General features: G+C 44.8%; 1 protein-coding gene across 1 annotated transcript in view; it reads right to left on the bottom strand.

The window, feature by feature from the left end:
- Myo3b (myosin IIIB) overlaps positions 1-12,498 on the bottom strand; it is a 352,122-nt gene that overhangs the window by 86,169 nt on the left and 253,455 nt on the right. Inside the window, exon 29 of the mRNA XM_052723122.1 lies at positions 797-881. Coding sequence (XP_052579082.1) covers positions 797-881 — 85 coding nt within the window. The remainder of the gene's footprint in view (positions 1-796; positions 882-12,498) is intronic.

Genomic DNA, 12,498 nt, shown 5'->3' with positions numbered 1-12,498 from the left:
TTCATTACACTAAGGGACCCTCGCCCCTGACTGTATTGATGACATTTGTATGCTCCCTACGTCTTGTATAGAACTGAGTGACAGTCCTCTCCTGGGGCAATTAGGAGCCACACTGCAGTACCTTTCACTTCATTCATTAATTTCATCCTATGCACCTAATACTCTCTTCAATTACTTACAGTCTGGGACAGAAACCCAGCCACGTGCTAATTCTCCTCTTTACTTAATTTTTATCCTTAAGAGAGAAACAAGAAAACCTATAGGAAGGTACTAATCTGCCTGCCATTTCTAAGCACATCATCCAAAGGATTTTGTTTTTTTAATCTTACATATGCTCAGCAGAGTTACTGGCAAAAACTGTACATTTTCTTCATTTCACCCTTTCAACATCAAATAGGAGGCAGCAAAAATTGGATCAGACTTCAAAGCCTGCTGTGGGCTCCAAGTCACAGAGAGACGCCTCCATTTCACATGCTGAATTCAAGCAGGGTATCAAAGTGTACCAGAGAACCTCAGGTCCTCTCTCAGAGAGAGACTCCACCATCTGCAGAGCGGAGCACTCAGCAAATCACCTCAGGGAGCAGCGAACGTTTATTCTCAGCAGCGGATTTCCAGGCTTTTGATTTTCTCTTCACTTTACCGCCCTGTCTCTCCACTGAACCAAGGTTCTTTAGCTAGGCTTTTGTCTCAAAGACTTCAAAATATCACTGCAAGTTTCATGTGGGGATGGCTGCGCCCGGCAGTCACAGACAGGCTCCATGCCCACGGACTTGGACCAGACTGAAGGGAAGGTTACCTCAGCATCATCATGTCCAGCTGCCTTAAGTGCATGTCCTGAGGCAACATCACAGCCTGTCGGGGAACTCCGGGCTTGTGGATGCCTAAAAGGACAACAAAAATCGTAATTTTTAAAAGGTTTGAAAATTACAATTAAAAAATTAATAGGAGTACTACTGGAAAAAAAAACCCACAAAACACTGTTTTCCTCCAAAAACAGGTATGCAAACTTATTCCTTCCGCTTCTCTTGTGTCCTGTGCCAGTCCTTGGTCAAAAGGACACCGTCCATGTAAAGAAATGCATCTTACTGGTATTGTCTCTGTGTGTTCCAACAGATCCACAGCCACCTAAAGTCCCGAGACCTGGAAACTGTCCCTTTAAAGTTGTGTGGGTTGGTGAGCAATGCCAGGCAGGTTTCCACAGGTTTCCAAGTTGCCAAGTTGATATAAGGCTGCACTTTCTGCTCAGTGCATTTACCATACTCTGTGCTCAAGAGGTACAAATGTGTTCCATAGTCAGATAAGCTTGGGGATGGTAGGTGGAGTGTGATGGAAGAGTCTCCTAGCTACAGGAATGCTCCTCCAACAGTCACAGTACACCCTGGACTTCTGAAGCAGAGGCAGGATTACGGTGTCTGAAGTTACCAGACCAGGAACTTACTAACATCTAGTGAACTATTCAATTTTCGTAGGGAAAAAGTTTGGCACAATTGAGCCTAGTCAAAAGCACAAAGCAAAGTTAAGTTAGCATCTTTCAGCTAGGCTCGTGGCACATGCCTGTGATCCCTGAATTCAGGAGGCAGAGACAGGGGTACATAGACCCTGCCTCAGATAGAAGCCTGCAAGAGAAAAAGCACTGACCTGGGAGGGGAAGTCTGGGTTCTGACCTTGCCTGATTTCCCTAGTATCCCAACACACACACACACACACACACACACACACACACACACACACACACACACACACACACACACATGTGATTCTGGGTGAGTTTCAAGTATTCTGGGTTCTACCTTTCCTCAGCTATAAAGTGAGTTAACTGAGATAAGCTGGTCTTAAGGTTACCTCCAGTGCTACATTTTAAATCGTATTTGTTATTTAAACTGATTAATTTATTCCAACATGAGTGGACCATTTGTGAATACATCTCAGAGATGGTTATAAATAGTATACTCATCAAAAACACCTCAGGACCTGGGGAGAAGGGACTGGTATTTTTTTAGCATCACATGCCTCCCACATGGAAGGGAAGGGATCAGAGTGACTGCTTTCCACATTCCTTATCAGCACCTATCTCAGTGCCTGGGACACAGTACAGTTAGTAAATGTTAGTATAAGATGGGTAAAAATATCCTTAACAGTAAATTTAAATTAGCTAATTATTTATATTGCCTTTCTGGTTTTTAAAATGTTCTTAAATATCTAACAAGATCTTCACAACTATCTGAGCCAAGCGCTCTCATTGTGTCTACAATATTGAAGAAATAAGGTTCAGAAAGGTAAGGATTTCCTCAGGTATCCTGGCCATTTCCTGGATATTGTTGACCCAAGTTTTTCTGGCTCCAAGTTCTCTGCTCTCCCTCTGGCCCAGTCTTCCTTCAATGCAATTTGGCACTGGTTCAAGAGACTCGCTCACTCTTGTCTAGTCCAGTAAATCCTGTTGGCTGTGGGACACTTAAGGTCACGTGTCTTTTATATTCCTTCGAAGTGCTAGTGAGCTTTAGGGAAAATCGAGAGAAGAGTGTGGAATTAGGACTACTGCCACGCCTCCACTTCCTACTATTCCCAGGGCAGAAATCAGAGCCTCTTGAGCATGCCTCTAGCTTGGGGGCCTTTTAGAAGCCAAAGACCAGTACAGATGCCTCCTGACGCTCCCTGGGGCTAGCCAATCAAAGGACTCTTCCCCCTTTAAGCCTTTGGAAGACTTCAAGGTCCTTAGTGCAATGCTTTACTGTTACTTGACTTGAAAAAGGAGGAGCAGGGAGGAAATACTGTCCCCAGACAGATAAAGTGGAAAGTATATAACCAAATTAAGCAGATTTCATCCCAGAGACCCTATGCACAATAAAATTCTGAGAGAGGGAAGAAACGTATCCTTCCCTAGATATTATCACTGGACCTGACTCCTGTGTATTGTGTAATTCACTGTACTGATGAGGGAAATTCTTTTAAGAAAAAGTTCCAACATGCATTCTTTTCTTCAGTCTGCAGTTTGTGTGTGTGTGTGAATGCACGATTGCATGCTTGCATGTGTGGGCCTACATATGTGCTTGTGTGCCTGTGTAAATGTAGGTCAAATGTCTTCCTCTATGGCCCTCCACTTTAGGTACTGAGGCAGGGTCTCTCACTGAACCCAGAGCTTGCCAGTTTTGACTGGTCTAGTTAGCCAACCTGCCTAGGGATCCCGTCTCTGCCTCTACAGTGCTGGAATTACAAGTGGCCACCATACATGAGCTTTTGTGTGGGTTCTGGGAATCCAGACTCCAGTCCTCATGCTTACATGGTGAGTGCTTTATTCCCTGAGCCATCCTCCCAGTCACCACCTTGCTTTTTCTAAGAAAATGGGACAAGTCAGGGTGGGGACACAGTTTGGTTGGTAAAGTATTTGCTACGAGAGCATCAGGTCCCGGTGTGGATGTATGTGGGCACCTGTAATCTCAGAGCTGGGAAGACAGACTACAGGATCCAGGGAGCTTGCTGGCCAGGTGAATTGGGAGTGAGCCCCAGGTTCGGTGGGAGGCCTGCCTCAAAAAATAAGGTGGATTGGAGACACATGGAGACACGGCTCAGCCATTTAGAGCACTTCTTCCTCTGCTACAGGACCTGGTTTCAATTCCTAGCACCCACGTGGTGCTTCACAAATATCTTTAACTCTAGTTTCAAGGGGTTTGACATCCTTTTCTGGCCTCTGAGGACACCAGGCATGATGTGGTGCATATCCATCCATACATGTAAAGAAACACACATTGAATAAATACATTTTTTAAAAGATGGAAAAGAGGCTAAAGACGTTGATCTCTGGCTTCTACACATGTGTACATATGCACACATACATGAACAAGTATGTAAGCAGACAATTAATTACTAACCAAAAAAATACAAATGAGTGACCAAGCTAATTTTCTTTAGAAGTTCCACTGCTTTGATTCTTTCACAGGGGTTTCATTAGCTCCTTTGTTTCTTTCTTTTTCGTGTGCATATATGTATGTGTGTGAACATGTGTCTTGCTTCTCTGTTGCTGTGATAAAACACATTAGATCGGATCCTAGCCTGGACAATCAAGTGCAGTTTCTCAGGAAATCCGAGAAAGTTTGACTATTAGATAACTAACCAGAGAGTCTTCATTTTTAAAGGGTGATACTGGCTTGTTGCTTTTGCATGTCTACATGTGTAGTATTGGTGCACATGTGTATGCATAATCGCATGTGTACAGGCACATGTGTGCGTGTGTGGGTGGAGGCCAGTGGTTCACAATGGGTGTCTTTCTTGGCCATTCTTCACTTTATTTACTGCGGCAGGATCTCCCACTGAACCTGGAGCAGGCTAATTTGGTGAGTCTAGCCGGTCAGTTTGCTCCGTGGGTCCCCTGTCTCTCTCTGCCTGCCTGCCTGGGTTTTACGTGAGTTCTGGCTATTGAAATCCACTTTCACATTTGCACAGGAAACCCTTTATCCACAGCCATCTCCCCAGCCCTGAGACACTGCTTTTTGAATCTGCATCCAAAAATAAGTTGTGTGTGTGTGTGTGTGTGTGTGTGTGTGTGTGTGTGTGTGTGTTTAATAAGTCTTCAATTTCTGCTAAGATTCACAAATCAATGAGTCTGTCATTAAAGGGCTATGAAGCTCCACCTTCACCACCCGTGTCCAGGGCACCTGGTCCTCTCAGAAACATTGCTAATATCTCCTGCAGATGCCCCCAGGCTCGATGAAGCTGGCGCATTTAACTGTGTGATCTGAGGTGGATGGAAAACCCCAGGCACCATTCAGAACCTTTCTTCTAGGAATCCACCTTGGGAAAAAAAAAAAAAAGCCCAAAGAGGCTGGTGTCTAATTCTTTCACATGATGATGAGGAGCAGTGTAGAGGCTGGCTCTCCACATGCTCTCCTCAGAGAGCCTGGCATTCTTCTTCTGCAGTGAAGATCATGAAGCCAGCTGGCTCTGTCACGCTATACTGCTAGCCCAGTGGGAAGTCACTGTGGGCTAGGGTCTGGGCCTCAGCTTCACAGGCTCTGAAATTCAATTTGTCAGTTCAATGAGGAATAATAGAGCCGGGGTGGCAGAGTTACACTAACCAAACTTATGGAGTCGTATTTGAAAGGCAGGATGCCGGGGTGTGATTTTTGCAAGGGGCAGCAAATGGGACCAGATTTGTTCCTTCACTAGCTGGTCAATATATTCTGGAGACTAAAGTGCAGGAGAGTTAGAGAGGTGGGTCTTAGAGGACAAGGCTCATCCTCGGGCTTGTCTGACAGCTGGTTTTTTTCTGGTATCAGGTCAGACTCTCTTACTGTCTTTTCTTAGGTAAGAGTTGAGACACACCAGGTGCCTGTTGAGACTCTCTTTCCTAGGCCTCATTTAAACTGCTTTCTTTGTGCCCTTTTTATTAATTTTGATTACATTTTGAAAGTTACGACTTACCTTGTATCGATTACCACTCATTGGTGCCTAAACAAACCGAGACCTGTATTAGCGCTGCACACTTGAAAGCATATGCTAATTTCAAAGCAGAGCAGGCTGCAGCCACATCATCCCTGGTGACTCTAAACATGGCAGTATTTCTGCCAAGCTTGTTCCTCACGTGGCAGCCCTGGGAGGAAGGCTACTCAACACAACTAGTAAACTGTCACTGTCCCTGTCCCTTTGATGACATGGGACCAAAGGAACTCTTAGCAGGAGATCAATTTCCTGCCCCCAAGGGGGAGCTGTCAAGCAGGCAACCCAGCAGACAAGGTGCTCCTAGCAGGTTGTGTGAACAGAGAAGGCCTCTGTGACCCTTGAGGGAGGCAGGTTTCAGATACACTCACCACCCAGCTTTCTTTATGGACCATATTACCATGAGAAAGATGAGATTGGAAGGGGTTCCAACACATTCAAGCCACAGGGTAAATGAAGATATGTAAGGGGTGGCATCAGGGGACACTGTCCTTTGTTGAAGACCCTGTGCTGACTTGAGATTGGTAATTTTCATGTGAATTAGAGCTAGGTAGATGGAGCCTCTCAAGGCTTCTTAGGGTGTGTGTGTGTGTGTGTGTGTGTGTGTCTGTGTGTGTCTGTGTGCCTGTGTTATATGTATGTGTAGCATATGTGCAGGTATATGTACCTGTGTGTGGGGGGAAACACAGTGCAAGAATAGAGTCCTGTGAGAATTGAGTGCTTGTGAGAAAACTCGAAGAAAATAAGACAAGAGTCTTGTGACCTCAGTTTCTTCAAAACACAGAATTGTCTTTGGAATGTGTTTGCGTGCTTCTCTCAAGTGTAGCAGATAGGAGCGAGACTTCAGCTGTTGTTACTCACATACGCCTCTGTGGAGAAACATGTTCTTGCTCCCTGTGGCTCATCCTTGTGATTGAACACTCTACTCAGGTGACTCACCCTCAGAGTATAAATTGTCTGATGCTCTGAATAAAGTTGACTATTGCGTGAGACTTTAGTCCACCTCCTGTTTAGGCCCCGCTCTCCCAGGTTCACACCGCCAACCAGAGCATGCACAGAGGTCAGGGAAGACATCAGTTGACCTGCTCTATCTTCCTCTCCCTTATGCCTTTGAGACAGGATCTCTCACTGAACTCGTGGCTAGGCAACAACAAGCCCCAGTGACCCTCAGGTCTCTGGCCTCAACAGGGCTGGAGTTCCAGGCATGCGTAGTCGTGCCTGGCTTTTATGTGGGTGCTGCATCTGAACTCGGGTCTTCAGGCCTGCATAGCAAGCTCTCTTACCCATTTAGGCATCTCTCCAGCTCCGTTATTTAGTTCTAATAAAGGATAAAGAACTCTCCAAGGGTGGGGGTATCATGAGGAAGGCACTCCAGCATCCCCAGCACAGCCCCGACTCTTCCCTGACTTGTGCCGTGTGGGTGGTGTTACCTGTTTTCACCTCGAGTGCTCATTAGCTTTGAACACGCAGAGCAGAAGGTATTAAAATGGTTTTTAAGCACAAACTATTAGATTAAGTTCACAAGCATCTAAATGCATACATTAATGAATCTTTCATTACAAACTTAAAATGTTAAAATGTTTAGAATGTTTTACTTTTCCCACTCATCATTACCACCCCCACCGCCAGTATGCACCTGTCAAGCCCCAGTGACATCTCTCCGGTTGTGGTCACATTTCCTGCCTGGGAAAGGTGCCACCTCTCCTGCACACCTGGCTGTCGCCTCTGAATAAGCCATCCTGAGAAGCCCTTCTGTCCCCACCTCCAACCCCTCTGCCTTTTCTACTCTTGGTAGAGCTGGAAGTCCCCTGCTGCATTTCCAAGCTATACTGAGCACAAGAACCAAGAAAACATGGCTCTGTAGATGATTTGCCTGGCCTCACATTCAGATGAGCTCAAGGTCTGCACCTCACCTGCTGAGGAAGCCTGCTGGGGGTCTGACCAAACACAAAAGATGGCAAACACCATGGCGTGGTCAGCCTCCATGGCCTATTTTATGATATTAACCTAGGGCATTAATGAGGTACCTCATTAATGGGTGTGTGTGCTAGGGGTACTTTTCCAAAGATCATTCACTGAGGGGAGACCTGCCCTGAATGTGGGTGGCACCATCCCATGGGCCCCAGACCGAATAAACAAAGGGGAAAAAAAAGAGAAAACCTGCTGAATGCTAGCATCCTCTCTCTCTGCTCCCTGATCCGCTAAGATGTAAGCAACAGCGTCCTGTCCTTGCTGCCATCCTGTCTCTGATGGGATGGACTGCATCTTCAAACTGAGAGCCAGAACAGACCCTTCCTCCTCCCTTAAGTGCCTCTCATCAGGTGATCGTCAGAGCGATGAGCGAAGTCACCGACACCGGAATCCCTTGCCTCCCGAGCTATCAGCTCTTCCTACTGAAGAGTTCTTCAGCTCTGCTGTTATTGCTTAGCTGAGGGACAGCTATGAACCCAGGCATCTGAATCACCATAATTGCTAACCTATGAAAATATACCAACACCTTCTTTTCTGACCAAAATAAATGGCTTAAAGACCTGGCAGCAAAATATTTCCCCCTCTCCCCTTTTTTTTCTGATTAAAGATTATTTTCTGTGATGAAAAGTGATATATATTTCCTTTGTATTCTTATATAGGTACCAAAGGAGAAGATAATATAGGTAGGAATAATCTTCACACCTAGCTAAAATTAGTACCCAGATGTATATCTTTTCAGATACTTTCTATGCATTTAATATATATTTTAAAAACTAGTGGCCCATGCTATTTTTGGCCATGACATATCAGCATTTTAGCCTTCCTTTTATAATTCTGAGTGTATTTTTATATATTATAGCTATCTAATACCCACATATGCGAATATATATGCATACCATCATATTTATGGTTGTACAATGTTCCATTGAGTGATTGGCATAAGTGAGTTGAATAATTACGTTTTAAATATTAAAATTGTATCAACTTCTCTCTTACACCATCATATTTATGGCTATACAGTGTTGCATTGAGTGATTAGCACAAGTGAATTGAATAATCATGTATTTTTAAGTATATAAGTTATGTCTGTTTCTCACATTATGAATGAGGGATCATTAAATACTCAGTGGATGAGGTTCTGAGTTCTAATTTGCTTGTTTCCCCAGGGATAAATATTTGGTGTGAAGTTGCTGGGCCTAAGGGTAAGAAAATCCTTTTTCTACTCTAAGGGTTTAAACTACAATATCAGTTTCTCCCCTAAAAAGAAACAAAACTTAACATCTAGTCACAAATGTATAAAAGGTACTTTTTTTTCTGTATCTCCAACACTGGACATCATCAGTCATTTGAGTCTTCACATGCGTCTGTCAGAAACTGGTGCTTTGATATTTTTCTTCCTTACATTTATAAAGAGGAAAACATCATCATGAGCTTTACCATATGACATCATGGGGCTGCAAAGGACTAACAGAAGAGGAAGGAACAGGGTATGTTTGGAAACCAGGGACCCAGGAGGACTGCACCTAACAGTTTGGCTTTTGTTTTTATTTTTCTCGTTTGTTTTGGATAACACAGCACTTTTAACAAAAGCACTGAAACACACATCTCATTTCCCTCGCCAGTCAGTGTTGTTGCCGAAGGAGGTTGGATACGCAAATCATACTTAAATATGTGGATATGCGATTGCTCTGAAATAGACTTGCTTTTCTGTTTTAGAGCCTGGCTCAAGGATTAATTCATCCGAAGGACTCCAAGAGCTAATAAATGTTTCATATTCCACTGCTTTACATCAGTGCCAGTTAGGTTTGTGGACTCAGGCTCACTTCCCGAATCCTACTAGGCTTTTCCAGAGGAGCGTATTTGTTCACGCTAGTGCCTTTCTCTCTCGCAGTGAGTCCACAGTGTTAATTCACTAGCTCTGTGTTCTCACTCTTTTCCTTCCTCCCCTCTCCTGCATTTATTCCTCCATCGCAGGCGGCTGTCACTGTAAAGCCTGAGGTGGAAGCAGAAGGCTTTTCCTCCTCCTGATGGAAAAGGTACCTTAGTGGACAAGTGACAGTCTTGGGCTTTTTATCAGCACGGCAGCCTCTGGCTGGGAAAAGGAACGGGATGGGAGCAGTGACAAGGGACTCTGCCACCTGAAAGTATGCAGCACCTTCTGTCTGAGGGCCGCAGTCTGGCAGGGTGGGCTGATGGGGGAAGGGTAGGGGTGGAGTCGCCAGAGACCAGGGCAGCAACAGATGCGGTCTCCTCGTTGCCTGGGGAGTACAGAGGACTTGGTGGGATCGTCTCGTTCATCCTCAAACTACAGCTGATGATTTGGGTCCCTGAACATCCCCATTTCACAGACTGGGGAGAGGAAGCTGGGCCATCTGTCTGAGTAAGCAGTATAGGTCAGAAGTAGATGTAAACCAGGCCTGGCTGCTGCAGGGCCTGCTCTCTGTCCCCAGCACTGTTTTGTTACAGGACACGGCAGTCAGTTGCACCGTTATATCGGGGATCCTAATGACTGGCACCTGGTACAATCAGCATTAAGTTCTGGAAAATATTTGAGAACAGATTAAAAGAAGCTCCACTATATCTTTGAGCCCTGACTGGCCTTTAAACCTACTCTATATCTATGGGCCAGTATTAAGAAATGCACACCACGCCATGCTTAGGCTCTGACTTGGTAGCAAGCCTTCTCTAGATTTTATCTGAGAAATACATATTAACTGCAATTCAAGCCCTTCCATAGATTTCTTTTTTTTTTTTTTTTTTTTTTTTTTTTTTTTTTTTTTTTTTTTGGTTTTTCGAGACAGGGTTTCTCCGTGTAGCTTTGCGCCTCTCCTGGAACTCACTTGGTAGCCCAGGCTGGCCTCGAACTCACAGAAATCCGCCTGGCTCTGCCTCCCGAGTGCTGGGATTAAAGGCGTGCGCCACCACCGCCTGGCCTTTCCATAGATTTCTAGACATCATCTATCCATCCATCCATCCATCCATCCATCAGTCCGTCCACCCCATAAACACCTATCAATTAGTCTTCCACAGTTCTAGGATTGAGGATAAAGCAGTGATCAAGGGGCCTGAGAGTCCTCTGTTGGGCACCCAGTTCCCAACAGAGGCAGGCAGTGATTGAAACAAAAACGACAGAATGTTAAATAGAAGTACGTGCCCAAGAAGAAAGTAAAGCGGAGGAAGGAGACAGAAGGAATTGGAGGAGAGACTTCGGGCAGATGAAGTGGCTACAGAAAGAGACAGCTGAGTCACTTAGTAAATATGCAGGAGTATGTATTTTCCAAGAGTCCTAAAGGGTGAAAAATGCCGTTTTATGGCCGGCAGAGCCAGCGGAGTGTGCGAGCACTTGGTAAAGGCTTCGGGGCACACCTCAGGACCCTCTTCATGCTGGACACACAGTTCATAATAGCTCCAGACTACCTGGCCTACAGTTACCAGATAAAATACAGGACAGATATCCAGTCGAATGTGAAGTTTGGATAAGTAATGATTAATTCTTTAAGTATTTTCAAATACTTCTTGTAACGTGCTGATATGAAGAAGAGTATTTGTTGCTTTCACAAATTTCAAATGTAATGGGCAGCCTGTAATTCCATTTGCAAAGTGAAATCAACACCTCCATTTCTTCATCAATAAGATATAAATAAAAACCCTTGCTGAGCTGGGAGAAAATGATCACATCTGTGTTTTTAGGAAAAAAGAAAGAAAAAAAGTCTATTGATTTTTAAAAGTATTAAATCGAGAGATAGGCAGGGCCAGAAGTTAGAAACAAAACACAAACTTAATGAAGTTTTACATTTCCTGCTTAAGATTTACTTCCGAGAGAGAAATCCCTAAACACAGAAATGGCAGCAGAGAGGCGGTGACCTCGGAACAGATTCTTTTCGGTCACCCCTGCGTTTCCTCTGAGTAGGATTGTCTTCCAGAGGATTTCACTACGCTGTCCAGTCGGGTCTCGAACTCCCAGGTACAGGAAACATTCCTGCCTCCATCTCTTGAGTAGCTGGGGCTCCAGCCACATCTCCTCACCCACTTTGGGGGGTGGGTCTTGACGTAGCATGTAGGTTGGCCTATGTTGAGTCATAGACTTAGCACTTTAAAAACTGAATTAGTACTGAGCATGGTGGCGTCTCACCCCAGCACTCTGGAGGCATAGGCGAGCAGGTCTCTGTGAGTCTGACGCTAGCCTGGTCTACATAGTGAGTTCCAGGGCTATAAGGAAAGATGTTGTCTTTAAATAAACCAACAAACAGTGGCACCAGACTCTAAAGGAACTTGGGTACTGCACTAAAGCTGGGCAAGAGTGACAGAGAAGATTATGAATCTGAAGAGAATGAGACTGGCGAGTTTGAGAGACAAAGGGGAACTGACTTGGGTTTTATTTGTACCTTTTTGTTTTGACTAAGTTTCAAACTTCTACAAGGGATGCAGGATGCGTAGAGTCTTACAGCGCACCTATTCGCTTTGTCCTTGTTTTTCCCAGTACCGGCAGACAACAGCACAGATATACACAATCACACAGACTTTTTCTGAACCTTTGCAGAAACCCCACACTCCTTTATCTCTTAACTACTCCAGTGTCTGTTTCTCAAAAGGGAGAGTGTTCTCTTACCAGAGTGTGGTGACTAAAATCAGAGAATTAATACTCTTAGCGAGATTCTATGACCCACTCCACAGTGTTCCGATTTTGCAAAATATCCCAGTGACAACTTCTGTAGCAGAGGAAACCCTGGCATCACATTCAGATACGTCTCCTTCCATCTGGGAGAGCCCTCAGTCCCCTCTCTGGTTCGTTCTGTAGCCTACTGGCCAGTTATCTTCCAGCAGACTCCGCTGTCGGGGTCTGTCTGCTATTTCCTCGGTATTAAATCCAGGTCATGCTTGTTTGGCAGGAAATCCACAGACAAGATGCTCTTCTCAGGAAGCCCATGCGGTCTGGTGGCTCCATCACGGTGATGCTGTCATTTGGTCAAAGTGACTTCTGCAAGGTTCCTCTTTTACAGCTTTCTTAGGGGGATTTACTCTGACATTGTGAAAGTAGTTGTTATCACTGTCTTTCACCTTACTGTTTTTAGCACCCATTCATGATTCCCACCTAGA

The sequence above is a fragment of the Peromyscus californicus genome, unplaced genomic scaffold (assembly GCF_007827085.1).
Source record: "Peromyscus californicus insignis strain IS unplaced genomic scaffold, ASM782708v3 Scaffold_7__1_contigs__length_154581171, whole genome shotgun sequence".
Lineage (NCBI taxonomy): Eukaryota > Metazoa > Chordata > Mammalia > Rodentia > Cricetidae > Peromyscus > Peromyscus californicus.
The sequence above is the reverse complement of the archived record's forward strand: the minus strand, read 5'-3'. Positions and strand labels throughout refer to the sequence as shown.